We start from the raw sequence: 27,440 nt of genomic DNA, 5'->3' as shown, positions 1-27,440 counted from the left end.
AACGCTTACCGTGTTTTGACATTCTGGAGCTTTATGTTATTTCCTTGTAGGATCATATTCATGTATATCATTCGACAAAGTTCTTATTTTTTTTAGATATTGAATTTAAGATTTGTTCAGCTTGGAAGATTAATCTCCCTTATGTTACACAGGCTGCATTATTTATTTACCTATTGAGAGGCAGTCTGGGCTCAAACTCTCCTCAGTCTATTAAAGGTAATTCGGGAATTGGCACATCCAACATGCACGCCGGAGATTTCACACCTTCACTGCATTTTAGCAGCTAAGACGGATAGAAAAATCGAAACTGCTGCCACATGCAGATAGAAAGACCTTTCTATTCTGGGTTTATGAAGATGCTCCTTCAATGGAAGTCATTGATCTACACCCTGAATACCAATATGGAGTAATCAATCAAGATGTACCACTCAGCATTTAGATGTGAATACCTGTCCTATGACCGCACATGTCCTTGTGTACCCGCAGCCCCCCCCCCCCATGTGTTACCAACAAGCGGACCCTCACGTTGTCATTGACCGCCTCGTCCTCGGTGGCCACCTGGATGGTGTAGGCCAGGAAGCAGAGGATGGCGCCGATCCAGAGCAGCACGGAGAAGCCGCCGAACAGCTGGCGGCAGAACTTGACCCACTCCGGGGTGGTAGGGGGAGGCGTCAGGGCGTTCGGGCCGTCCTTGGCCAGAATCTCCAAGGCTCTGCTGTTGGTCAGGCCCTGAGGGGTGGGGGGACATTTTTAAGAAGCAATGTCCGTTTGGGTTGCTGTCTTAATACAACATCTTTACATATCTAACATGTCAGGGCGACTGTGGGTGAGTGGGGGAGCACGGTCGTCCGCCAATCAGAGGGTTGTGGGTTCGATCCCAGGCCCGGCTAACCCGCATGTTGTTGTGTCCTTGGGCAAGACACTTAACCCAACGTTGCTCCTGTAGCTGCGACTACAGTTGCCCCTTTTCCACCAAGGCAGAACTGGTGCCAGTTCGGAGCCAGAGCCTAGTTTCAAATCGTTTTTTTGGTTTTCCACCACCAAAGCACCAGACCAGCACCAGTAAAAGTGGTTCTTCAGCGGCTGGGGGCGGGGTTACCGTGACCAACAAGACGAGAGAAACTTTGTGATCCGCCATTTTTCCATAGCAGCTAATCGAGCTAGCAACAACACAATGGACGCTACTAGGCAAAAAGGCGAGCCGCGCGAACATGTTTGATCCGCCGTGTTTGGATGTCGATGTCGGTCCGCAAAGCCATGAACATCAATAGCAAAGCAACGTCCGCCATTGTTGATGATGTGTTTGTGTTTGGCGGCGCCGCCGCGCTAACGTTGAAAGATGAGACGTAACTGTGACGTAGGACTTGGCTCTTTAGCCGGTGGAAAAGCAAACCGGTTCTTTGGAGGCTCGTCAGTTGAACCAACTCCGAACCGGCTCTGGCTCCGAACCAGCACCTGGTTCTTGTTTCTTGTTGGTGGAAAAGGGGTAAATGTGTGGATGTTAGTTACTGATGTGCAGGTGTCACTGTGTGCGGTTCTCCTGTCATGGGTGTGAATGGGTGTGAATGATGTCATGTAGTGTTAAAGCCCTTTGAGTGGTCGGAAGACTAGAAAAGCGCTACACAAGTACAGTCCATTCACCATTTATACCTGGAGTCAAGGTTTGATTTAGAGGAAAAACAGACAAACTGGCTCTTTATCAATGTCAAACATTAGAAACGACAGCTGCATAAAACCTGCGTGATTTGCTTCTGTCCATCTGTGCGTGGGATTGTGTTGTGTGAGACGTGGTGTCTGTGTGTGTGTGTGTGTGTGTGTGTGTGTGTGTGTGTGTGTGTCTGCGTGTGCGATTGAGGGATTAAAGATGAATGAGGCTCAAGGTGAGTTGGGGACGCTGCGTTGCATCCAACTTTACCAAAGCGGCGTTTGGTCTCAGTTGTGGATGCGCCTCGCCGGTACAGACGAGCGGAGATTACCTCTCCACGGGGGGGGTGGCGGCGGGGCAGGGGGGGGGGGGTGTATTACAGCTGCGTCCTGTGTAAATGGGGCAGCGTGTGTCGTTACCTGCGCGAGGTCCACTCCATAGCGCTTCCCCAATTCATCCAGAGTTATTTTGTGCTCGTCCTGCGGGAGAGAAATGAGATGGGTTTTTTTTCCCATTTGTGCTTCGGGGGGGGGGGGGCAGACGTCCCCACCCCGTCAATATTGATCGTCCGCTAAAAACATTTTCTAAGAGGATTTGTCTCCGTCACGTCACAACGGGGAAATGCACGTTTACAGTGTCGAGGCTGCAAAGGAGAATCTCCACGAGGGAGCAGGTTTCATTCTGTGTTTCTGACATGGCTGCGGGGTCTTTTGTTTGTTTTTTTGCACAATCTGTGATTCATTCCCCACGTCGGTGCAGCTCTGAACCCGGGAGGTCCTCCACTTCTCCGGCACTACAAACGTGACCCCTGGAAACCTGAAAAAACAGAGTTTTTTTCCCCGCTCTTAACGAGAGCGCGTTGTTGCTTCACGGCGCTCTGAGCGACCCCCCCCCCCCCCCGGGCCAAATGCCGCCCGCAGCTGAAATGGAGATTTGCACAGTAGTGAAGAACTCCGGCTACCAGCTGTCAGGCCGGTGTCAGCTTCAAAGGTTGAAGGGCCCCTTTCGTCCCCCCACCACCACCACTCAGAGAGGGGAGACGTCCATCGACTTCTTCACCGAGGGTTTGGCCCCAGAGGGCCTCAGCGAAACACCTGTCGGCGGTTTAGCCACGATCGGCGCTAGTTAAGCTTCATTTGCACCCGACATGGATCAGCCATTGCCTGCAGGTTGTTTTAACGGATTTCTGGAGGGAAAATCAGCACACGAGAGCGAAACACAACGCTTCATTTCAAAACTACTCCACTAAGTGTTGACAGCACCTTTTTTTTCCCCACTTTAATCAGGCCGGGGCCATCTTGATAATTGGCAAGAGCCGCTTTAGCGGCGGGAGCGCGCAACGTACCGCGGGTTTTCATGGGCCTCGCTTGGCTGCGTTCTGACGGCGCCTCAAAGAGAGAAGCTCTGCGCCGCGCCGCTGGTGGCCCACAAATTATTCAGCATCTTTTCAAGAGTACAGAAGACGGAGAAGCCAGAGGGCGGCAGAAACGGGTAGAAGAAAGGACTTGGAACTCGTCTACCACCGACTACGCTGAGCAGGTCGGATCGCCTTTTTGTTTACGGGGGGGGCACTGTTTTCGTTTAGAGCCTTGTTAAATAAGCCCGGTGTCTTCGGCGAAGCATAATTCGGGCGAGCGGCGGCGATGGAATCAATCGGCGTGCAGAGCGAGAGCGGTGCCGACAGCTTGTTTTTCCTCACCAAGGACACTTCTTTCTTCAGCTCGTCCAAGTTCTTCTCCTTCTTATTCCTCTTGCCTCCAGTCTCGGCACCACACTGTTTGGGTTTTTTTTTAGGGGGGGGGGGGGTACAAAGAAAGAGAGATTACCACACATTCAGGTCAGTAGGCTATCGTCAGAAAATACGCCGGAGAAGCCACGTGCTTGTTGCCACATTGTGAGAACCCATTTACATTCACAGCCACGCGTTACGATCTGTCACGTGCACAATGGACCTGCTTCCTTTCACTGAAAATGGTAAAGGAATGGGTGCAGGAAGTGTGTGTGTGTGCGTGTGTGTGTGTGTGTGTCATGAACAGTTGGACGGTGCATCATGGAAATCATCTGCTGCTGTCAGTCTCCTCTTAGCGGCACGTGTGCACGTCGGCGATGGAGGGCCGCGCGTGGCGCTCCGAGGGGACGGTGAAAAAGTAATCAAAAGGAGCCAAAGAGGCAGCGCAGAGCCGGCGGAGTGCCTGAAATGTGTTTGGCATAGCAATTCAACCCCCCCCCCCCCCCACTGTGAGCTAGAATGATTACCAGCCTGTCCCGCCATAAAGCTAAATGGAATGGGGCCCGATGGAGAGAGTAAAAGCAAAAGTACGTGATTAACCAAATAAACAGCAAGCTGGGAACAGAAACCCGTCACCCTGAGACGCTGCTGTGGGAAATCCAGCCCTGCAGACGGGTTCGGAAAGCTCAGTAGTTTTCCACGATGCATCTCCACGCCGCGTGGTGTTAGCGTGTGTAAGTCACAGCGGGAACACGGGCCGAGTCACGCTCATCCGCTCAGTCGCAACGGAAGCAAAAGCCGAATCAAACACGGCGTCCCTGTCGGCTGGTAAATGAAAGGAACTCACCCCTCTGCCCATGCTGGACGTCCGGTGGTCGGCAGGTTACAGTGTGAGAGACAGCGCTCAGGCCCCCCCCGAGACCCCAACCACGACCCCGACCCCACCCCGTCCCGGCTGAGACCTCCCGCCCCCCCACGTGTGGAAGACATTGGTGGCTTTTTTTAGGGGGTGGAGGGCCTGGCACCCCTACGTTCCCTCACTCCTTGCTCCCTCCTGTCTGGGTAACCCGAGCCACGCAACTCCCCACTACTCCACTGCTGAGCTGGGCCCCTCTCTCCATCCAGCCCCCCCCCCCCCCCAAAACTCACTCTGTGCCTGCCCCCCCCCCGTCATGTGTAAGAGTAAAATCCTCGGTTCTGCAAGTGAACGTGGTTTCATCACTTTTTAATTGACACTCTGATGAGATGAACTTTCCGCTGGCTGATTTCAAAGGGACCCGCAGGCGCTGCAGCGCTGCCATTAGCTCAAAGTTCAACATGTTTAGAACACGAGGCAGGTCGTCGTCCAGGCTGCGCCGACGCGGCACGGGGATCGCGTGTCGGATGAAGCGGCGAATGCCGTGCTGCAAGTCGTGTTCTGTTCACCAATCCCGTATTCTGTGACATATGCATGAGCCGCCGCGTCTTCTCAAGGATCCTCACCGAAGGGCCGTTGGCGTCCCTCGAGTTTAGCATACGTCCTCGGTGTGAAAATTAAAGCGCCTTATTTGATTTAGTATTTTTGAAAAATACTAAATCAAAATGTCAATACACAAGAAGTAATTGAACAATGGTTTGAAAAGCCAGAGAGAGAGAAACAGTTACAGTTGGCTGATGTTTGTTGAATTGAATCTGTTTAACCAGAAAATACCACATTCCTTCACATTAATAAGTAATAAGATAATTCAGTACACTGAGCTCAGTGCAGCTCATCATGGCTAATCTGACTTTTACCAGCAGGAAATGAAATAATGAAATAATGAATGAATGGGGTCATCCCTGCATCCCCAACATGGGAAACAGGTCTGTGCACAAGGACGCACCGATTTACTCCAATCTGAGTCATAGCTTCACAAAACATCTTTTGTGCTCATTAAAAAAAAAGAGGAAAACGCGTTCATCAGGAAGCTCCCGGGGACGTCGACTCACACTCGCTTAAAAAAAAAACATCTTATTGACGATTTCCGACCGCCTGAGTTCACCTTTCTGCTTTAATTTGTACAGCTGCAGAGATGATTAAGATCAGTGTTTCTGATGGGGGGGGGGTTTGAGGCGTTTGCTGTTGCCAGGCAATAACGACAGGAATCTCCCCTTCAAAGCCACAAATGATTTGATTACTTTCGTTTAGCTCTTTGTTGCCGGGCGAACGAAACAAATGAGATCCGCTCTGCTGAGCAGCGAGCGTTAAGCTAAACGATTCTCCGCCTTTATGCTATAAGCTACACGCACCTTTTGATGCAGGGCCCAACTTTACTGACTCCACGCGGAGACGCGTGGTTCAGCAGGTCAGCGGGTCACCAGGTAACGACGGCAGCGGGCCCCGAATGCGGAGCCCGGCGCTTTGCGGAAAAGGTCGCGAAATGCTCGCTGAACCCAGCCGGCCCATTAAGTCGGGAAAAATGTGTCCGTTCCGAAAGTGCCCCCCATTCCGTGACCCTCTTAAACGCGGAGAGGATGTAAATGGTCGGCGAGCACTTTTCATTTTTTTTCTCCGGTTCATCATGATTATTTCGCGGTAACGAGGGGGCACGAGGAGGCGACGCCGTTTTACTCCCCGGCCGCCGCCGCCGGTGAAGCGAAACGGAATTCCTCGTGAATTTAACAGGAAACCACCTGCGTCCAGACCAACTCTGCTATGAAGCTAATCCAGACATTTCATTCACGGGGGGGGAGGGGAGGTCTTCGTTCATAAGAGACATTCGAGAATTATTCACTTGATGCTCAAGCTGAAAGAAAGTAGACGAACAGACATTTTGAACTGGGTTTACTTTGTCTTCTGCGAGACAACTTTTTATTTACGTTCTCCTTACAACACATTACACAGAGTCATCAACAGTTGTTAGTGCTCCGGAGTTACACAACGCATCAACGTAACGGTAAAAGAAACAAACAAACAAAGGGGGGGGGGGGGGGTGTTACTGTGCCACTAATACAGTTTGTAACACATGTAAAACACGCATTGTAAAGGCCTCCTAATGCTGCTGGTCTCGCGTCAGGTGTCCGTGTGGCTGCAGGAGAAGCAAAAAAAAAACGTTCCAGCCGCCCCCCCCCCCTCCCGTGACCGGGGACGGCTGAACGGCGACTGGCGAGTCGTGTGGGTTTCTGCCACCTTCGCGGCGGGGGGGGGGGGGACACGATGGTTTTATCAAATGTCACTTAAATAAACACACATGAAAACAAGCGACGGGAAGAGAGCGAGCTAGATTAAGGGTTTCTGTTCGGCGTCCTCGCGTTTCCCTCCTTTGCTGGGGGGGGGGGGGCAGAGGAGAGCATCGGCGTTCGAAACAAGCAGAAACAACCCAGTAGAGGGTGGGAGGAGGGCGTGGGGAGGGGGGGGGGGGCGTTTTGAAGGGCGACCGAGAGGGCGTTGGTCGATGGGCCGTCGGGAGGGAGGAGAGACGTCAGTCATCAAGTTTGAGGAGGAGGGGGGAGGGAGGGACGGAGGACAGGAGAGAGGAGCAGAGCATCGAGCTGAGGCTCTCAGATAAGGAGAGGCTTAAGGAGGCCTTTTCTTCTGGGGGGGGGGTGTCGAGATAAACGACAAGAAAGAGGAGGGGATAAAGGAAGAGGTGGAGGCAGAGAGGAAAGGAAACAAGGAGGAGCTGAATCCCCGAGATGAGAGAGGAGATGAAAGTGAACAAGGCAGCGTTGGGGGGGGGGGGGGGGGCGCTAAAGTAATTAGCCTCGGGTTGGAGAGGAGAAAACGTGCGAGCGGATTAACTGGACCTAAAATAAGAGAGACCTGGTGACCCCCCCCCCCCCCCCCCCCCCCACCTCCTATGAAATGTGCAGCTGTTACAGTAAGGCTGCAAAGCCAGAAATAGCCCCCTTTAGCCGGGGCAAGTGGCAACCTCCGTTAGCTCAAATGTGAGAGGATTGAATCAACCCAACCTGGGGGGGGGGGTTAGAGGGGGGGGGCAGGAATCATATTTCTCCCTCACTATCGCTCTCCCCTCCGTCCGTCTGTCTGTCTGTCTCCCGTTTCTCTCTATGCGAAGTCCAGGGTGCAGCCACAGCTCCGTAAACATTAAGGTGTGGGGGGGGCTGTGTGTGTCTGTGGGGGGGGGGGGGGGGGGGGGCTGTGTGTGTCTGTGGGGGGGGGGTCTTTGGGGTTCCGCTTAAGGAAAGTTACGGGCGTTGTTAAGGTTTGAGCACTTTTACAGTTTGCCCAATGAGTCTGTTTCTCACAGAGAGAAGAGGTAATGGGGGACGAGGGGGGGGGGCATCAGGCTGGGCAGAATAGGAGGGAGCAGACTAGAGGAGTGGAGGCAGTCATGGAGGAGTCAGACCTTTATCTACAGGAGAGAGAGGAAAGGAAGGAAGGAAGGAAGGAAGGAGAGCAGAGAGGAGGGAAAACAGGACAGAGCCGTTAGCATCACGTCTGTAATCAACACGATATTCACAGTGAAAGAGACGAGATGGGGTGAGAGGGGGGTGAGAGGGGGGTGAGAGGGGGGTGTTTGGTGGGGGGGGATCAGTGCGGAGGGAGAGTTTGACACGTTGCGTAGGAGAAAAAAGAAGCAAATTGGCTTGTCCCCGCAGCTCGGGCTCGGTGACGCGTTTCCTTCGGTGGGCGGGCGGCAGCGGGCGGGTTGGCGGGCGGCAGCGGGCGGGTAGACGGGCGGCAGCGGGGGGGGGGGAACCGGCAGCGGGGGGGAAAACCCAGGGAGCCGCTTTTTGGGATTCTATGATCAAACCCTGCTGTCTTCAAATGGCGCCTGTCGCTCTACTCTGCGAACGTGAGCTGGTTGGCGAGGCGGGAGAGGAAGCCCGGCGGCGTGGACCTCCCTCTCCCTCCCTCGCCGCCGGGCCTCTCCTCCCCGTCCCCGCGGGACAGCTCCAGCTCGATGGTCATCAGCACCCGGCCCCCCTCCCCTCCAACCCCCTCCGTCCTCCCGGCTACGGTTCGTTGCTGCTGCTGCTGCTGCCGCTGTTGGGGCGGGGCCTCGGACGCCGCCGGGTGGGCGGGCCGAAGCAGCCGGCCGGCGAGGCCGCCCCCGCCCCTCCACCAATCCTATTTCTTATCCTTGCGCGACTCCTGCTTCTTCTTTTCCGAGGAGGCCGCCTTCACCTTGGAGGGGTCGGCGGGAGGCGCAGGGCCCTGTGGGGGAGGGGGGGGGGTTGGGGACGGGGGGGGGAGAACAGGGGAGGAGAGTCACTTCAGGAGGAAAGGAGCGTGGGGAGGGGGGGAGGAAGGGTGAGATGGGGGGTTAGAGATGAGAGGGTGAGTGATGGAGCAGGCGCAGCGGTGTGAAGAGGACAGAAACAGAACACATTAAGGACGAGGAGGACACACGGAGACAGAGAGACGGATGGGGTGGGGTGAGGGGGGGCTGGGGGAGGAGCTAGAGAGACAGTCCTTTTAGGGGAGGGGGTAGCAAGTGAGGGGGGGAGGTGTCCAGAGCTGTAAGGGGGTGACAAAACAGGTAACCATGCGTTAGGATGGGACACAGTGTCTGACAGGCTCCGAACACCTGCGACAACTGAGTGCCAATCGATCAATAACACACACACACACACACACACACACACACACACACACACACACACACACACACACACACACACACACACACACACACACACACACACACACACACACACACACACACACACACACACACACACACACACACACATTTGACCGGCTTTGTGAACCAAATTCCCGGTTTCCCCTTCTGGTCCTTAAATTAGCAATTTATATGTATGCATCTTGAAAAGCTGACAGTTTGGTCTGAAAGGAGCGTTTTCAGACATCCGGCTTCGCTTTGATCGCCGTTTAAGTTGCTGTATTTCGGCGTGAAGGGAGGAGTCATGTCAAGTCACGGAAAGCCTCTTTGCTGATTTAACGCGCCCGCTTAAATTTGAATAATTCAAATCGGGCCTTTTCATGTTTGGAAGCTCTTTACTTTCTAACCTCCGACGGTGTTTGTTTCCTTGTGGCGGCCTGAACGCACAAAGACGCCGCCGCGTCCTGTCGGGGGCGGGGCGTGGCGGGGGGCGGGGCCGAAACAGCTCATTCTGCATTCACCTCTGTTTCAACCTGCACAGCCGGTGCATGCTGGGTAACATCTCTGAGAGGAAACACCTGCGCACTCATTACCCGTCCACCGATCACTCCGATGGGCTGTTTAATGAAATAATTTAAGTTCACAGTGGAATAATAATTTGTCGCGGAGCCCTTCGCTGTAGTCATGGCGATGACCCTCACCAGCCACATTGAGCCTCGGATCATCTTACCATTTCTTACATAATTCACCCATTCACTCCCACTCATTCTGTACAGAGTCCAAAAAAACTAAGAAGAAATCGATGACGGCGGTAAAAGCGAAGCTTCATTTGAGGCGCAACGAACCCGTCAGTTGATACGGCCACGGTAACGGTTAGCGTCACGGCAGCATTCCGGTGCATTGGCCTGCCAGTTAGCCAGTTTAAGAGCACCATAAGTGCCCCGTGTTACCCCGATGGCGCCTAATAAACCCCCCACCCACGTTGCACAACACTGCATACTTTAAACTCTCCTCCGAAAGGTTGAAATCCGAGCGCTTGCAGAAATGCATCCCGTTAGCCGGCGGCGGGAAGCCCACCAGAGGCCGCTTCCCTCCCCCCCCGAAGCCTCCGCTAATAACCCTAACCCCCCCTCCCCCCCCCGCTGATCGCGTTAGAAGATGCATCATCTTTAATCCCGCGCCGCGCCAAAGCAGCGCACGCTCTGCAGACGGCATCCGGGGGGGGGGGGGGCGGCTGCAGAGCGGCCCATCCGGGGTCATTACCTCCCATCACACTTCCTCTCCCTCGTACGTCAGCGCATTGGTTTCGGGGCCGTCTTTGCTACAGAGGCTGCACGCGCTTTAAAGGGGAGTGAGTGGCTGCGTCTCCCCCCCCCCCCCCCCTCCCCTCCCCTGCATACTAAAGAGAGGGGCGGGTGGGCGAGGAGATGGAGAGGTGGATGAAGAGTGAGAGAGGCAGCGATTTTCTGTCCAGAACCCGGGACACCTGGGGAGGGAGAGAGACTGGGGGGGGGGGGGGGGGGGAGATACTGGGGGGGGGGGATTACAGACAGAGAGAGATGCTTCTCACGGTCAGCGAGGAAGGGAAAGGAGGAGGAGGAGGGGGGAGGAGGAGGGGGGAGGATGCCACTGAGGAGAGGGAGGGAGATAAAAGGAATGTGAATGAGGGAGTGGAGTAAAGTGAAGTAAGGTGGGGTGGGGAGGGGAGGAGGAGGGAGGCAATCGGGGGATGGAAAGAAGAATAGGTGGCCTGTGTGTGTGTGTGTGTGTGTGTGTGTGTGTGTGTGTGTGTGTGTGTGTGTGTGTGTGTGTGTGTGTGTGTGTGAGAGAGAGAGCTGTGATCGATACAGAGTGCACTCAATTATCATTCCGGTACAGTGTGTGTGTGTGTGTGCGTGTGTGTGCGTGTGTGTGCGTGTGTGTCTGCGGGGGTGAACTCCTCTCCCACTACTCCACCTAATGGGGAGCAGCGCACACACACACACACACACACACACCACCCTTTGTCTCCTCCGTCTCCCTCCGTCTCCCGCTTTGGAGATCCGCAGCAAACCGAAGGCGGCGCGGCGGATCGGAGGAGTGTGTCGACTCAGCAGAGCCTCCTAATAAGGGCGATTTGATCAAACAAGCACTTATGAGCGCGCTGCGGATTCCCCCGAGGGCCCCGTGTGCGGCGCGGCTGCAGACTGCGAGGGAGGGGGTGGGGGGGGGGGGGGGTCGCCTCGCAGGGTAAGCAAACAGGGGAAAAAAACGGAAAGGAGATTTAAAAAAATAAATAAGGCACGTGTGAGCTCGGTGCGGAATGTTTGCAAATATCCGCGTCCTTTTGGAGGAGGGGGGGGGGGGGATTATTCATTTATGCACCGTCACCCAAGCCCCCCCCCCCCACCAGAGGGCCCGCTCGTCTTCACACTGGCAACCCTCTGCTCGTCTGTTTGCCTGCATCTCCCTTCACAGATGAGAGAGAAAACGCCTTGAACCAAAATCCCTCGACTTCCTTTTTTTTTTTTTTTTTTGCAGTCGATAACAAAGCCCCCCCCCCCCCGAACTATCCAGCCCCCACATTACCACAGCAAGCAAACACGACTTGCCCTGCTGCCTTGTATTTACAACAGAATACAAGCCACCAAAATGTCTGATTAATCCACCACTCGGGGGGCTATCGCTCTCCCACGAGGAAGCGAGGTGGGAGGGGGGGGGGGGGGAGCATCCCAATTCCTTTGCTGGCAGCGGCGAAACCCCCCCCCCCTCCCTCACTCCCTTCCATCCCATTCAAGGCAGCTATAGCGCGGCTCGGCCATTTCACACTAGCTCTTGGCCCCCGTGGCTGTTTACTCGCGCCGTTCGGGGGGGAGGGCCACCAGGGAGAGAGCGATCAGAGGTGGCACGCCGCCCCCCCCCCGTCTCCCCCACCACCACCACGCGGCACAGGAATTCTATCAGCTTGAACACAGTTATTAGAGTTTGAACGGCTCGTGGTTCTGCTGTTGCCGGCTCTCAGGGGGAGTCGGGCCCCCAGGAGCCGGAATTACAAAGATTTTTTGGGGTGTTTGTCGGCGTCGGGTGATGGAGCGTGTGGGGGGGGAGGATGGAGGAAAGACGAGGATGGGGGGGTTTCGGGGAGGAGCGGAGGGGAACTTGCCTGTCTCTGCTGTGATCCCTCCTTCTTTTTCTTGCCATGTTTGCTGGAGGGGACAGAAGAAAAGACAATGTCAGGATGTCGAATCTATCTCTCCCTCCAGTGGTCACGGGGCAGCATCGCCCGGCAGCCGTGACGGCATCAACTCCGTCTCCCCCCCCACCCTCCATACCGCTGCCCCCGGGGGCCAGATGCGTTAAGATCTGGTGAGATTGGATTGGCATCCCATCATCTTCATGATCTGGTGGATTATCCACTCTGGATCTTCCGCCTCACTACTTTTAATCATCTCGCTTTTGGACGCGAGCAGTACTGTTTTCTCTGATTAAATCTAAATGACGGATTCTTATCCGGCTCCTTTTTCCTTCCAATCCCCCCCCCCCCAAAAAAAAAAAAAACCCGAACTCCCGGCCGAATCCAAACTACGCCCGCTTGGCCACGCAGGTGTCGGTGCCAGGGATGGGCTCCGGCCTCCGCTCCAGTCCCCGGCACGAGAGCGACCGGCAGAGCGCCGCCGGCCACGGGCCGGGCACTGACCTGACGCTGAGGCTGAAGACGCGGCGCGCCACCAGGAACCTCATCAGGTAGTAGATGACCACGATGAGCACCAGCAGGCCCAGCACCACGCCGATGATGGCCCCCGTGATCACGCCGGCCTGGATGGGCACTGAGGGGGGAGGAGGGGGGGGGGGGGCGAGAGGAACGTCACTCGGAGGGAAGTCGATGAACGAAAAAAAGAGACAAGGGCAGCAAAGGGTGAAGCGAATGAAAGTAAAGAATCCGAGTGAAAAGGAGGAGAGGTAGAAGGTGAGAGCAAGGAGTCATGGAGGAGGAGGGAGGAGACGGGGGAGAGAACAATGGGGGAGAGAGGGAAGAGGAGGCGAGTAGGAGAAAGTAGTGAAAGCGAGGCAGCGATAGCGATCTCAAACAGAGAAAGAGATAAAAAAAAAATTGTAATTGATTTTATTTAACGGGACTGGTGCGAGGAATTCTAAGCGACCTGCACGCGGCGCCCGCGTTGGACTGATGCACGGCGAAAATTGAGATTCATTTCAAAGTTTGCAGTGATTATAACAACAATTGAGAACAGTTTGGCTTCTGGTGAAGAAAATTACCCCCAAAATGCACCATATGGGCTCAGTGGAAAGCTAACGAGCAGATGTAAGACAACGCGGGAATTAGATCTTACATGCTGGGGAATTTGATTCTGGATGACTGTCAACCGCCTCCCCCGCCCCCCGCCCTCGCCGCCTCCCCCCCACACCCATCTCACCCTTCTCAAACACCAGCAGGCGGACGCTGGAGGGCCGGCCCACGATGTCCGGGGGGTTCTTGGCGTCGCAGGTGAAGGTCCCGTTGTCGGCGTAGTCCAGGTTCTTGATGAGGATGGAGCCGTCGCGGCGGCCCGGGTTCCCCACGAACTCCACGCGGTCCCTGAAGGGGCCCTTGTTGTCCACGTAGGCCATACCGCCGGTGTAGTGGAAGATCTGCGACCGGACCAAAAGAGTCAGCGGGCGATTCTCTGTGGCACTACGAGCAAGAACTGTAACATTTGACTAATTTGATATCAGCAGCCGTAATTAAAAAAATCTCTCTATTTAACGTTATCGAGTGGCGGCTTGAGTTTAGAACCCATTTAGCATTTTTTTTTCTGAGAGGGAATTGTTGTGTTAGTGTTTCAGCAGGTCAGGACCTTCAGCATTAGCATCGACAAGTTGTGAAAGTGAAACCAAAAGCTCATCGGCTTTGAGGGAAATATAACGTTTAGTCTCCTTCAAGGCAGCGTGATGTTCATTTAGATGTTAAATAGGCCACAAAGTGGAGAATGCTTCAAGGCGGGGCTTACTGTGATTGACAGGTCCGGTGCCGGTCACAATGTGTTTTGACTTCATCAAAGTGAATCGTAACATTTTGAATGCACTCAGCTGGCAAAGCCAAGATGGCGACTTTGGGCTTCAAAACGGCGGTCCAGGGACCAACGGGTGACGTCACGGCCACTACGTCAAATGTGGTTTAGGTTTTCGGTGACCGACTAATTAAAAATGGCGTGGCTGAAGGTTGGAGTCCTGTCAACGCCGCGTTTTAAAAAGGACAACTGCGCCACGAAAACAGACGGACGTGTGAAACCGTGAATCTGTGGCGGCGGGTGAAGAAATGAGCGCCACGAGATAAGCGGAGAGGGGGGGGGGGGTCTAGTTTCAAAGCGAGGGCATTGCTCAAGGCGGATGAAAGCGGTGGAGGTGAGGGAGGAGGCAATGAGAGTGGAGGGGAGGGACAAAGGAGGCAGGGCTGTGGAGGAGGAGATTAGGCGGAGGGAGGCGCAGTCGGGACGGCGAGATGGAGAGATTGGGGAGATGGCGGAACGATAAGGGCGGGGAGGGTGAAATGAAAGGGCGGCGAGAGAGAGTTGGGAAAGTGCGCGAGACGTTTCTTTGCTTTGAGTTCGGACACGTCTGCTGCACTCGCGAGGCGGAAAAGATCCGTGTTTGTCGGATTAAACCGGGATTCTTTTTTTTTGATGACTTTCAACTCGGCTGTTCTGTTCTACTCAAAGTTCATCTGGTGGTAAGATGATCGGCCTCGGTGACGTCACACACGTCCTGCCGGCTTTCTGTGTCTGACGCCGACCAGGACCACCAGTCAGGACGATGTTAGTACCGTTATCAACCAGTGGACTGTAGTTCGAGTGTGTGTGTGGGGGGGGCGGCGCTCACAGAGATGCTGTCCCGGGAGCCGTCGGGCCTGTACGTCCAGGAGAAGGTGACGTCCTCCGATGTCCAGCGCCAGGAGAAGAAGGAGCAGGAGAGCCGGACGTCGGAGCCCAGCAGGGCGTGGCGCTCCCACCCGGTGTAAATCACTATGGCTTGGGTCTGCTCGGGGACTGGGAGACACCAGACATGTCATACGTGACGAATTACACATAGTCTGCCTACAATTACAACCTGCGGAAAGGAAGCAGGTGTCGTGCACGTGACAAAAAAAACGCCGATCACAACCCATAAGTGATAATGAGGCTTTTGCATATTACACTTCTATAAATCTCAAAATATGCCCCCCCCCCCCCACACACACACACACACACACACACACACAGTGTAAACACAGTGAGCGATGCACTGAGTAAACATTTGGATTATTGCTGGAATATTGGTGCTGGTCTCCGTAAATCAAAGGGGATCCTCTTCTCCATTAATATGGATTACGTTGGCTTAATCGCATGTGCTATTTATGGTTGAATAATATCAAACGATCGATGTTAATTTGGTTTTGGCCGCAAAAAAAAGAAAAAAAATCAATATTTGACTTCCCTGAAAAAACACCCCGGACGTGTCAAACAGCCCCCCGGGGGGCTGCACAGCATCCTCTCTGTGTTGTTCACTCACTCAGAACGTGTGGCCTCTCGCTGTAATTAAAAACCTGACTAATATCTATGGGGGGGTTCGGGGAGGGTGGAGGAAAGAAAGCCGCCTGCCTGAGAGCAGAAACTCTCGCATGGGGTCACCTGTGGAGGACACAGGTGACCCGAAATGCTAAGACATTAAATCAAGTGTTAAGCCAGAGTCGAGGAAGATCAATTAGTTCCTTCTTAAGCCCATTGACGCATTTTATTACCAATTCTATCAGTATTCAGGTATGCGGTGAAAAGAAAACACAGAAAATGCGCTCTTCTTCAAATCCTCACTTAACCTTTGACCCCACATCAGTGAAAGATTATTTCTACATCTTCGCTTTTTTGAATAAAAAAAAAAAAAAAAAAAAAGAGTTCAAAGAAGACGGAGAAGAAGTTTCTTTTTCTTCTTTTCTTACCGATTCCCAGCAGGACAACAGACGCCAGCGCCAAAAACGTCAGCATGGTGTCTGGCTTCTGCGGCGCTCCCAAAGGACGGAGTCTGTCGGGGAAGAGTCCCGCCGAGGAGCGAGTGGAAGGAGGCGAGAGGAAGGCGAGTGGAGAGCGGAGGAGTGGAGGACGCCGGGACAGAGGGCTTCGAACCGGGGACAACAACAGGAAACCCACTGTCCGCCGGTTTATACCCAACCACACCCCTCGCAGAGGCCCGGCCCGGCCCATTTCCCCCCCACCCCCACCACCACCACCACCACCACCCTCCCCCATCTCACCCCACCCGCTCCTGCCGATTCTCTCCATTTCGCCCCACGTTGAAACAAAGCACACACATTATCTCGTGGAGTGGAGGGGAGTCACCTGGCTCACCGGCACGAAGACGCGGTGCGAACGTAGGAGGGGGGGGGGGGGGGGGGGGGGCAATAGGTGTGAGATTACACCCTTCAGAGGGAGAACTAATCAGCGCCTGGCGTGTGGGCGTGAGCGAGGTGTGTGTCTGAGTGAGTGTTGGACCATCTGCGGGCCCTTTGCATGTGATCGCTGCCCATATGTAAATATGACTGTTTACAGTGAAGTCGGGGGGGGGGTGGGGTGACCTGCAGCGAGGTCGGCCCGGCGGCGCTCTCTCCCCTCCGTCCCCTCGCTCTCCTCTCCGTGCACTTTCACCGGGCCGGCGAGGGCCCCGTAACAAACAAAGCCCCGACTCTTTGCCCCCCCCGTGTCCTCCCTCTCGCCGGATTCCTGCCGTTTGCTGACGTCGAGCACTTGGGGACAAAGGAGAGAGGGGGGGACTGGGGCCGACTGGTGTCCGCCGGCCGGTCAATAGCGCTTTCTTTCTTTCTTTCTTTCTTTCTCCCTGCCGGCTTTTTGGGGACAAGGCTGCGCATTCAAAAATCGCATCGCCCGCCCGCCCAGCTCTTCCAGTAACACAGACGGAGGAGAGAGTGGGGGCGAGAGCCGCTATATATAGACGGGTTGATGCGGGGACGGGACGAGAGGCGCCAAACATCGGGCCCAGGCGGCGGCGGACCCGGAGGCATGGACGGGGAGTTTCAGCAGAGGCCTCGTTCCGTCGTTCTGTCACACGTCGTAAACGTGCACGAACGGGACGCCAGCCGGATGCTCAGTTTCCCAACATGAAGTATAAATCCTGTCAGGCGTGATGGGAGTCCCGCCCCCCCTCTGTTGGTAATGCACACAATACGATAAGAGCGAAAGCCGAGGAGCCACTCGACAACGACGTCCACTTTCATTGAGCGCCTGCTCATCCGGGATCTCGCCTGCAGAGCGTCGAGATCGACTTGCCTCCGCTTACACTTGAGGCCGCGGCGTAAATTCCTCGCCACTTGTGAAAAAAATCCGCAAAAACGCTCATTCGCCTCGACGCCGCAAATACCCCCGGCTGACGGATCAGCTGAACGGAAAAACGGGACCATCTGCCAACTTGTTGGCGGCCCTCGGCTGTCTAAAGCTTTGGCTCGGACGTCTAAATCGCGACATCCTTAACAATCACGGCAGATCCCGCCTTCAGGCGCCGGGGGAAACAGGGGGGCTCTTTATGAGCCTGGCAGGTGCAGAACGTGGCGAGATCCCAAAAACTCCGAAGCGCCGAATGACGATGGCAGGGGCTCAGCTTTGGCAGGAAGAAACTGTATCACATATAGAGCAAAGCTCCCCCCCCCCTCCCGTTCCTTCAGCTGGCAGCGGTGTATAGCACTCTACCGTAGGAGCCGGAGAGCTTATCTGCAGCTAAATTATACAGCGGGGAGAGGTGGAGGAGAGGTGGAGGAGAGGGGAGACCAGGGGAGGAGGGGGGGGGGGAGGCACCAAAGGCGATCCGTACAGCGATTTCTGCTCAGTTACACACGAGTCCTCTGCTGCAGGACAGCGGCATTGAGGTGGACGAGGCTTGATATCAATTGGCGCAGAGACGACTGAATACACGCGGTACCCGCGGCCTCCAACCCATCGCGGTTCGCCTTCGCCGCCCCATCGCGGCCTGGGCCTGCGTTTGGCGAGGGCGCGTCATTAGACACCCGTAGAAATTCACACAGCGTATTTACTTGAGATATTGTAATTTTCTTTGACATGGAATTATTTCCAATGGCAGCAGGGAGGAAAGAACATTGAAACAAGGCCGGGGATAATCGCAGTCTGGGAAAGCGTCCCGAGCTGTAGATGTTAGCGGCTCTTGTCAACTCCATCCGTGTCTAATTTGTCTATAATGTTGAGTGTGTTTGTCACAGATCTGAGAGCAGTTCACAAGGCAGGCTGGCAGATTCGCAGGAGGGGGATTTTGGGCTTCTGTGAAAGGGGAGCGATGGCTTGAGGGTTTCTTGCCCGGTTAAGACGAGGGGGGGGGGGGGGGGGGAGGATGTGCACACCCCAAAAGGTCATCAACACTAATGACCGTCAACAACGATCCGATGGACCCCGTTACCCTCACAGTGAAGCACTTATCAAGTGCTGGGGCGGCGGGGGGGGGGGGGGGGGGGGAGGCAAAAAAAACCCCGGCGCCATCGCAAACCAATCACCGAGTACTCTCGTAAAACCACGAGGTCGGCTCACAGTTGTGCTGCGGGCGTCGGATAATCAAGCGAGACATTTCCATAACCAAATACGGCTAATGAGCCATGGCGAGCAATTGGCCAGAAAACTGTCAAAAGTTAAGGGCCAGAAGGCAGGATTACATAAAGATTACATGAGCAGCCATCGAGGTTTTTATGAAAGGACACCGGTTCAAAGCCCGCTGACTAAAAAAAGATCTGAAGAAGAGAAGCATGCCACAAAAAAACGATCAGGAACGTGCCGACATACGTTATCTCAAGAGCAGTGATCCCCGACCAGGCGAGTACCTGTATCTCAGGGGGGCTAATCTCAATTAGCTGTTTGCAAAACTGGAAATTTAAAATTGGAATTTGAAATGAGTCCTCGTGTTTATTCAGCCGTGACGCTCGATCGTCGTCGGATCGTAGCGGAAATAAACGTGCTTACAGACTGAAAAAATGATTTCTCCGTTCACGACAACTGAACTGCGGCTGAATCTCACCTGTTTAACATAAATTAAAAAGTCACAGTGTCTCGGTCGCTTTGATAGGCGGGCGTCGACTCGGGGCGCTAGCTGTTAGCTGCTAGCTGTTAGCTGCCTGCTTTGTCGCCACCTCTTCGGCGTTTGGCTCCACCTCTTCGGCGTTGCCGAGATGGCTTTTTCGGACCCCTGTGGTCGAGGTCCTGGAGGCCACGGCCACAGTTTAAAATAGGATGTGGTTTGCGCGCTCGCCGCCCGCAGAATTAGCACGCTAACGCCGCCATTCACCTGCCTTCAAGTACGGCGGAGCCGCGACCTCATCCACAGCGGACTCGGCCTAAGAGGCTTCATTTTCATTTATGTCTAACAACGAGAAGTTGTAATGATTTTAGGAGGCACGGACGGGCGACGTCCTCCCGGGGGAAGAGCACTCCGGGGGGCATTTACGAACAATACAACGTCGATTAACTTGGAGGACTCGCTGGCACAGCTGCACACAACTGGCACTGAGCTGATGAAGAGCCGGCGATGAGTCACCCAGTGCACACAGTCCTGCCCAGCCTCTTCTGTCGAGGACATAATACCCTGTTAAGAGCCGAGCCTGGAGGACGGGGGAAATCGTTTAAAGGGCCCGAAAATAGTGTGTGTGGGAGGGGGGGGGGGGGGGGGGCTGACATCATCAAATCCGAAAGGTTACTGGCCAACGCTCGGCCCTCCTGCTCAAGAAAAACACTCTTGATATTCCGTGGGTTCGTCCGGGGACAATGGCGGGGCCTGTCCCTCCCTCTCCTCCCTCCCTCCCTCGAGGGCCCTGGCATGGCAGAGATGTCACAGAGAGCACCGAACAAACGGATGGAGGGATGGAGAGAGGGATGGAGGCATCGGGGGAGGAGGTGGAGGAGAACAAACGTATTGTTCTCGGGGTGGAGAAAGGCTTATTGTGAGCAAGACAGATCGCTCATGTGGGAGAAACGGGTCGGGGGGGGAAGAGAGAGGAACACAAAAAGGACGGGGAGAGGTGAAACCTGGCTTTTCTTTTTTGTAGATGCCCCCCCACCTCCTCCTCCTCCTCTCCCCCTTTTCTCTTTGCGCTTGGAGGTAATCCATAAAGCTGCTTTAGGGGACACTTCCTCGGACTTTAAAGAGGGACACAGCAGGGACAGTTTCAGCGGAGGAGCATCTTCAGCTCGCCTTTCATCTGTCGCGACACCACAGATCACTTCTGGGGAGGGGTTTTTATTTTTAACATATCATGCTCCACCAACCCTCCACCCCCCCCCCTCCCAGCTACTTATGTAACAGCAGCGGCGAGCAGGTAGACTTTTGCAAATGCAAAGCTGCCCCGCGGGATCCGGCGTGACGTGATGTGAACCAACAGCGCAGCTGCTCGGACCTCGCTGGAGATGGAGGCCTCTGTGCAGCGACGCCCTGCAGGCATCTGCCCCCCCTCGGTAAACACGGTATACACACACACACACACACAGGCAGTTAACCAGGCACACACACCTTCACAGAGATGACAAAAGCAAAGCAAAGCCACACACACACACAGAAAAGAGGAAGCGGATCCGGTAACGTCTCGTTGGCTGTCAACACAAAAGGTGCACAAAGACAAACACACATCGGGAGAGAACGCGGTCAACCTCAATTCACAACAAAAGGCCGCATCAATATGGAACTGAATTCATTACGCATTTGCATTTTTAATATTTCACGCTGCGCTGCTCGTTTGATTCCCAATTGGCTCTTTTTTGCCGCGGCCAACCGGGGCCATTTGAAATTCAGATTTTATTTTTAACTTTGAAAAAAAAAAAAAAAAGATGAAGACGCGAGGTGATGAGATCCACGACGAGCGTCAGAAGAAGAAGAAGAGAGGAGAAAGTATTAAAAGAGCAAACTGGTGAGAAAAGGGAGAAGTGAATATGGATAAAGATGAGAGTACGCTGCAGATAAACGAGGGTGGCAGACAGAGAGGGCAGCAAATCTGAATATGGGATTTCCATTATTACTGTACCACAATGGCGTCCTTCAAACGCCAACGCCCCCCCCCAGCACGCGCACACACACGCACACACGCACACACACACACACACACCACCAGCCGATCAGCATGCATACTTGCACACCCAGAGAGCAGACGGCGACCTCACGAGCACTCGAGTACAGGAAACACAAACCGCTCCGCACGTGTAAACAAACAGCGCGAGTCGACCCGAGAGTACGCAACCCCCCCCTCCCGACCCCAACCCCTCCCCACGGGGTCAGAACACGCGGCCTGCGGGGCTTCATGTTGTTGCAATTCGGGGGGGGGGGGGTTTGCATGAAGGAGAACTTGTATGAATGGTATGAAAGCCAAACTTGGCCGACAAACACAACCGGTTTGAATAACTCCGCCGAGCCGCAGCTCGAATTGATCTTTTTAGATGATGTGAAACTATAAGCAGATATTCTCTGGAGGGGGGGGGGGGGGGGGGGACGTACAGCTCAGACTGGTGATCACAATTCATGGTGGGACATCGAGTCGCCCCGGTCGGGACCGTCAGGGTTTATTCTGCAGGAATACGAGCAGCTTCGCTCTCGAGCAGCCGAAACCTTTTGTGGACGTCAACCAAACGTTCCCGTCCTTGGCTCTCAAAGTGACCCCTCCCCCCCCGCCCCCCCCCTCCCTCCAATGGTGATTGATTCTGGCTGGACACTTGGTGGATCTCCATCATCCAGTGAGCGCCGTGAGTGCTTCTCTTTCTGTGCGGCTGTCGGCTCCCTGCGTCTTCTTCTACTTGTCATAACGGGGGGGCGGATGTTGTCCTGGGCACCACCCAGAATGCACTTTGCTTACCGGAGTGCTTGAGGAGGACGTTGGCATGCGGCCCTCACCGTTGGGAGTTTCTCTCGGCCCTTTATTCTCCCAGATGGAGATCTACGAGCAGCAGGTTTGCTTTCACCGCCGAGTCAATTTGGCTTTTCTGGGATCCGTGTGCTCCGGACGTGGCGAATTGTTTACGGCAATTCTGGCTCCCCCCCCCACAAAAAAAGGCAGCTGCTTCGACAAAATCGATACACAGGAACAACAGGATGCCCAAAACTGGCAAGCGCCTTTATTTCCATCGACATTACACAAAGAAAGAAGCTATTTACAATTATTTTGAAAGCGCTGTTCAGCATTATCCGCCGCCGCCGACTGCGGGCGATCAGTAGTAGTCCTCCGGGTCCGCTTTCTCCCCCTGGTTCTGGATCTGCTGCTGCTTCTTGTACAAATCAGCAATCTGATAGAAGAAAAGGGGAGGGGGGGGGGGGGGTGTTGCATTAGCGGCGTGCGTGGAAGCCTGACGCCAGGAGGGAAGAGAAGCTTCGCCGAGTCAAGTCAGTAACATCAGGAGGGAAAGCTCATAACGACAGTTTGATTATTCATAACCGCAGCTTTGAAGTCAGAGTCCCAGCTGCTGACTGGGAGGCGGAGGTTGTGATCAGTTGAGCTCGACAGGGTTTGAAGAGGGGGGAGGGGGGGAGGGGGGGGGGACAATGAATAATGTGTGAATAGCTGGTTCCACGCAGAATAAGCAGCATCAGCGGGGCGGCACAGTGAGGAGAGACAAGGACGCGGGATTAAGAGGGCGAAGCCCGGAGCCGAGCGACTTTTCGTTCCTTCTGACTCGGGAGGAAGTCGGGGTTTCCTTTTTAAAACCGCCCGCCGAACCCCCGAGGAGCGGCACAGAGCGGCACAGTCCTGTCGGCAGAATAACCGAGAGAAGAAACAGACGGCCCTTTATTCCAGTCGGTGAGCGCCGGCATTGTACCGGGCAATCAGACCTTATTAAACGAACGGCGCCCAGGTGCCTTCGCACGCCGAGGGGCCGCGGCGCCGCTCGGGTTTCGGAGGACGGTCCCGCTCGTGACAAAGCGATCAAAGCGGGAGCCACCGCTTCATTTTCAATTCACGTTTGGGCCGACAAACGACGAGGAGCCGGTAAAACGGCAGCTTCAATGATTCCAACTAAACGCCTGGTTGAGACGCACGGCCGCCGCGCCCAGATGTTCACACATGCTGGAGTCACCCGGGGAAATAAAAGCCTCACGTGAACGCTTGTGTGTGTGTGTGTGTGTGTGTGTGTGTGTGTACAGCTGACCTGCACCTCTTTCTCTTGTATAATTCACTGTTGTGCTGCCTCACAATATATATTACCCAGACTCCCGAGGTGCTGCTTCACCTGGCTGTTAAATGGCTGCGCTCGCTACATGAATCAACGGCAACATTTTTTTTAAAAGCTCGTCCTTTGCGTTTTGTGCTTTTCAGCCTCCGGGCGTTCCAGTTGTTTTTACACTTTCGCCCTCCGTTGTTACGGCGGGTAGACGCACGACATCGCCGGTGACACAAGATGCTTCATACGTGTTGAAAAAAACAAATCACACGGGTGTTCACCAGGCCGACCCGTCTGACCTCCTGAAGCTCTGGTTTTCGGATGACCTCTCGACCCCCCCCGCCCCCCCTCCCCGTTCTCTGGCCCCCGCCGCAGCCGAGCCGACCTACCTGAGCTCCAGTCGTGGCGTCCTCGGGCTTCTTGTCGTCTCTGATCCGAAGGAAGCGGGGAAACCTCAGAGAAATGCCCTTCTCTGGATCCACCTGGGGGGAGAAAACGCACTCAGTCAGTAACAACCATGCGATCAATGAAAAGTAAAACATACCACCCCTAAATGTAGCTTTCAATTTAAGTTTTGAAGCTAGTTTTATTATTGATTTTCGATCGTTTCAATTCTTTCTACTTCAATTAATTGCGGCTTAAATTCGCAGATTACCTTGAAATGTGGAAGCTGAAGGAAACGGTTTTTGGATGCGTTGTACGTGTATGCGAATAAAAGATGCTATTGCAATTCTCGAGTTGTAAAAATAATAAAAGCTCACAACAGAAAGACGATGAAAGAGATCGACGAGGCGTCGGGTGTTTTAATGGAACCGGCAGCATCTGTTGGCTTAAAAAGCTCCTCGCACCAAACAACAGGCGCAGATTAGCCGAGCTGATCGGCCGAAGCCTCGCAGGACAAGTGGGGACTGATGAGCAAATTGTGATTAATTGCCAATTGTTTGGAGTAATTGTGGAAACACGCGGCGAGAGTTGTGGCGATGATTGGAACACGAGAGCTGAAATGTCCTCTTCTGGAGGGGAAACGTAGCGACGTGCAGTTTAAAGCCGTATATAACCTGTCCATGACGCCACAAATTAACTCAGCATTGTTTGCTCAACTCAAGGTTGTACCTTTAAGGTTTGACAAATTAAACCTTTAAACTGTGATGAATCTTTAATGAAATGTAGTAGAAATATGCAAAGATGTTTGGTTTTTCCTCTTAGAAATGTTTCCCAATAGAATTCCTCCCCCTCGGCGTCCTCCAGCTCCAACCGGTGCTAAAGTGAGTGTTGGAAACTGTTAAAGTTCTGGCGGGCCCTTTATGAGCACCAGGGGGGCGGGGCCATGATGTGCAGCGGGTAATAAACAAGGATCTGTTCCATTAAACGCAGCATCTTTTACAACCTTTTTTAATAACTCAATTACGAGCCTCTAATTGTGACTTTTTCGTTGTAGGCGACGGACCGTAACGAGGAGACTTTATCAGTGCGCTGCGCGCCCCCCCACAGACACACACACACACACTGACCATCCCCATGGCGGCCTTGTAGACGGGCGACAGCGACAGGTCGGCGCACTTCACTTCCCAGACCTGCACGGCGTCCAGCCACACGTCGGGCTCCGCCCCCGGGTCGATGCGGTAGTAGGCGCGCGGTTTGGGCAGAATGTGCTCCTAGAGGATGAAAACACACACGTCAGCTGCAGAAAAGGAAAGCAAAATAGGGCAAAGCAACGAGGTGACCTGGCATAATAATAATAATAATAATAATAAAGCGTATTCAGAGAAGCTGCCCCCCCCCCCTCACAGGGAAACCACTCGCACACCCACTCGGTTGATGAGCACGCTTTTCGTTGCCTGATATTCATCTCTTAAAAAAAGTAAAAGAAATAAAATCAGAAATAACCTTGCAGCTCCAGCCCCCCCCCCGAACCGTTCCTGTGAGCGCACCTCTGCAATATTTAATAGCGCCGTTTCATATTCTGACACGAGCGATCAGTTTGGTGCGTTTTAAAAAACAGCCGCCGGAGCCGACAGCGCGGCGCCGACTGCGGCGGCGTCCACAGAACTGGGTCACAGTTAAGTAATAAGAGGAGGACTCGCTCCCTCGCACACATTATTCATACTGGAGTTATTCCAGCGACGCTCTCATGCGGCGAGCCGGCGGAATCCGGTCCCGCCGACCACAATGCGTCCGAGCCGTTTCCCTCAAACGTTCGTGTCGTTCACGCCCCCGAGCCCTCGCTGCGCCGCCCCCCTCAGGGCCTTTGTGGGGGGGGGGGGGGGGGGGGGTTGCTGCTTCCAGCGTTCTTGCAGACTGTGCAGCATTTATGGTGTGAAGAACTAATAAAAGAAACTTCTCTGTCTTTGTTTAGTGGATGAAGACTTTCCTCACCCACCAAGGACCGATTCTTTATTAATAATTCACCTCATGAATGGAAGTAAAATGTAGTTCAGGCCGAGTTCTGTCGCCCGATTGTTTTCTTGATTAGTTAAAAGCCGGCAAACAGGGGAAAGTGAGAACAAGAAGAGTCTGGGGAGGGAGGGGGGGGGTTGGTGTGCAGCTCGCCACTCAGACGAGTGCAGCAGCAGTCAATCATCGACCACGCCAGCAGCTCGCCTTAATTCCCCATCCATCACCTACAGATGGGGGGTCTTATTACCAATCACCGGGGGGCCGGCTTCCCAATCAGCGCTTCCGTGGCATTCTGCACCGCGCAGCAGTTTGAGCCCCGGCGTCTCCACCGCGGCGGTGAGGTTACGGCGGGCGGCGAAGTTTGTGCCTGTATTCATGAAATCACGAAACCGCTACCTGGAGGCGCCAGTTCACAAATGATATTGGGGTTTTATTTCAGGAACGTTTGCACACCGTCGTTCCCATTTAGATCCTGAAAGTTGGACCGATTGAAGCCGTCGACGAGGGAGTGATTTCTTGGACAAGGAAGGGACCTCAAGCGGCGCCGCTTCGGTCTCCTTCCACCTCGACCGAAGAAGAGCCTGTAGCTTTGGAGCAGCAAAAGGCCCCAATGTGGGGAAAGCAGTGACGTCGTACCTTTAAGAACTTGTAATGCTGCTCCAGATCTTCATCCTTGAAGCCCGTCCCGATCTGCAAAGAGACGAAAAGCACATAAGATACAAAGGCGACAGCCTCCGTTCGAGCCGCTTCTCCTGGGAGATGTTTGCTTTGGGTTCTCTGGGCTGGACGTGTGAATAGATTTGTGTGTTGCTGCGTGACGGCCACCTTGCAGACGGACTGGAACTCCTCGTTATCGTCGTCGTAGCAGGCCAGCAGGAAGCCCCCGTAGGCGCCGGCCCGCTTGCCTTTCCCCAGGTAGGCGCCGATCACGCACAGGTCCACCGTGTCGCCCACGCCGTCCAGGTAGTCCTTCTTCAGCTGGGGCGGAGCACAACGCGCACGGTTCACAAAGAGGACGCGACGCGGCGGAGCACCACATCTGGAAACTGGGATCTCAGTGTAAAGTGATTCTGAGCGTGAAGAACGGAGAACGTGGAGCCGGCTTCGCGAAAAGAGAGAACTAAAGAATGCATTTCAGATCAGCCGCTCCACTCCTTCATAGGAGAAGATTCCGACATTAACTTTACACGGGACGGACAACAATAGAGGAACAAAAGCAGATTTTAAATTAGACGCATAAATGTATTTGTTTCTGTCATGAGAGGCTTTGAAGTGGTGTCACACACCTTCAGCCAGTTGTGTGAGCGCTTAGCAATTTCATAGGTGGCGTCTTTCTCCAGCGTCTTCACCATCAGACCCTCACAGGAGTCTACACACACACACACACACACACACACACACACACATTAATACACCAAAACACGATTCTAGTTGTGCAGAAAGGAAATTAACAGATTATCTTTAAGATACATGAAGGTCTTTGTCTCCGTTTGACACACACAGACAAACCGATACGTTCTGGGGACAACACAAGAAAACAGTACGACACACTAGTTGTGTCTCTGTCTCACAAAAACTTCAAACAAAGACTATTACACACACACACAAATGCAATGAGTCACGATGTAACAAACATAAAGGTTCAAGACACACAAAGGGACAGCGAGAAGGAAAACAAATAAGAAGCTCTGAATCATGAATACAAACTACCACAAATACACAGCCGCACGCACACACAAAGAACCACACACGCACGCACACACACACAGGCGCACACACCTCGGACAGACTGTTCCAGGAACTCTGCGATGGCGTCTGTGTTGTCGGAGTCGATGGATCGGGCGAACACGAACTCTCCTTCCACTTCTGAGAAACTTTCTTTAAGCAGAGCGCGACGTCGACACAACGGCTGCCGCACCAGCGACTACACAAACACACACACACACACACACACGCACACACACACAGACAGA

The 27,440-nt window shown here is 54.1% G+C and overlaps 3 protein-coding genes across 11 annotated transcripts in view; all 3 read right to left on the bottom strand.

Moving 5' to 3' along the window:
* Positions 1-4,378, bottom strand: part of atp1a2a (ATPase Na+/K+ transporting subunit alpha 2a) — a 29,793-nt gene extending 25,415 nt beyond the window's left edge. Inside the window, exons 1-4 of one of the 2 annotated variants that reach the window (XM_078099811.1) lie at positions 4,222-4,378; positions 3,345-3,419; positions 2,065-2,124; positions 526-729 (exon numbers count right to left, since the gene is read on the bottom strand). In XM_078099811.1, coding sequence (XP_077955937.1) covers positions 526-729; positions 2,065-2,124; positions 3,345-3,419; positions 4,222-4,233 — 351 coding nt within the window. In that variant the 5' untranslated portion in view covers positions 4,234-4,378. Of the gene's footprint in view, positions 1-525; positions 730-2,064; positions 2,125-3,344; positions 3,420-4,010; positions 4,181-4,221 lie in introns of those variants that run through there. The other variant, XM_078099810.1, reaches the window with a different exon arrangement.
* A 1,786-nt stretch (positions 4,379-6,164) lies between these two features.
* On the bottom strand, positions 6,165-16,152 carry mpz (myelin protein zero). Of its 4 annotated transcripts, XM_078099812.1 has the most exons (7): positions 15,870-16,152; positions 14,777-14,943; positions 13,336-13,549; positions 12,600-12,729; positions 12,066-12,108; positions 8,485-8,514; positions 6,165-7,708 (listed from the first exon to the last, which is right to left on the bottom strand). In XM_078099812.1, exons 1-7 carry the CDS (start codon positions 16,129-16,131, stop codon positions 7,697-7,699), a joined length of 858 nt encoding a protein of 285 aa, XP_077955938.1. In that variant the 5' UTR covers positions 16,132-16,152; the 3' UTR covers positions 6,165-7,696. The 4 variants fall into 4 exon arrangements, with proteins under 4 accessions (XP_077955938.1, XP_040026692.2, XP_040026690.2 ...); XM_040170758.2 differs by lacking the exon at positions 8,485-8,514; XM_040170756.2 differs by lacking the exon at positions 6,165-7,708 and having other exon boundaries at positions 8,314-8,514.
* A 5,855-nt stretch (positions 16,153-22,007) lies between these two features.
* The window catches only part of lig1 (ligase I, DNA, ATP-dependent), a 24,197-nt gene continuing 18,764 nt past the window's right edge, over positions 22,008-27,440 (bottom strand). For all 5 annotated transcript variants that reach the window (XM_078099801.1, XM_078099803.1, XM_078099802.1 and 2 more), the window contains 7 exons: positions 27,247-27,391; positions 26,754-26,836; positions 26,293-26,445; positions 26,104-26,157; positions 24,582-24,725; positions 23,460-23,552; positions 22,008-22,197 (listed from right to left, as the gene is read on the bottom strand). In XM_078099801.1, the coding sequence (XP_077955927.1) occupies positions 22,123-22,197; positions 23,460-23,552; positions 24,582-24,725; positions 26,104-26,157; positions 26,293-26,445; positions 26,754-26,836; positions 27,247-27,391 (747 nt within the window). In that variant the 3' untranslated portion in view covers positions 22,008-22,122. The remainder of the gene's footprint in view (positions 22,198-23,459; positions 23,553-24,581; positions 24,726-26,103; positions 26,158-26,292; positions 26,446-26,753; positions 26,837-27,246; positions 27,392-27,440) is intronic.

This window comes from Gasterosteus aculeatus, chromosome 3 (assembly GCF_964276395.1).
Source record: "Gasterosteus aculeatus chromosome 3, fGasAcu3.hap1.1, whole genome shotgun sequence".
Taxonomy (NCBI): domain Eukaryota; kingdom Metazoa; phylum Chordata; class Actinopteri; order Perciformes; family Gasterosteidae; genus Gasterosteus; species Gasterosteus aculeatus.
This window is presented reverse-complemented; position numbering and strand designations above follow the sequence as displayed.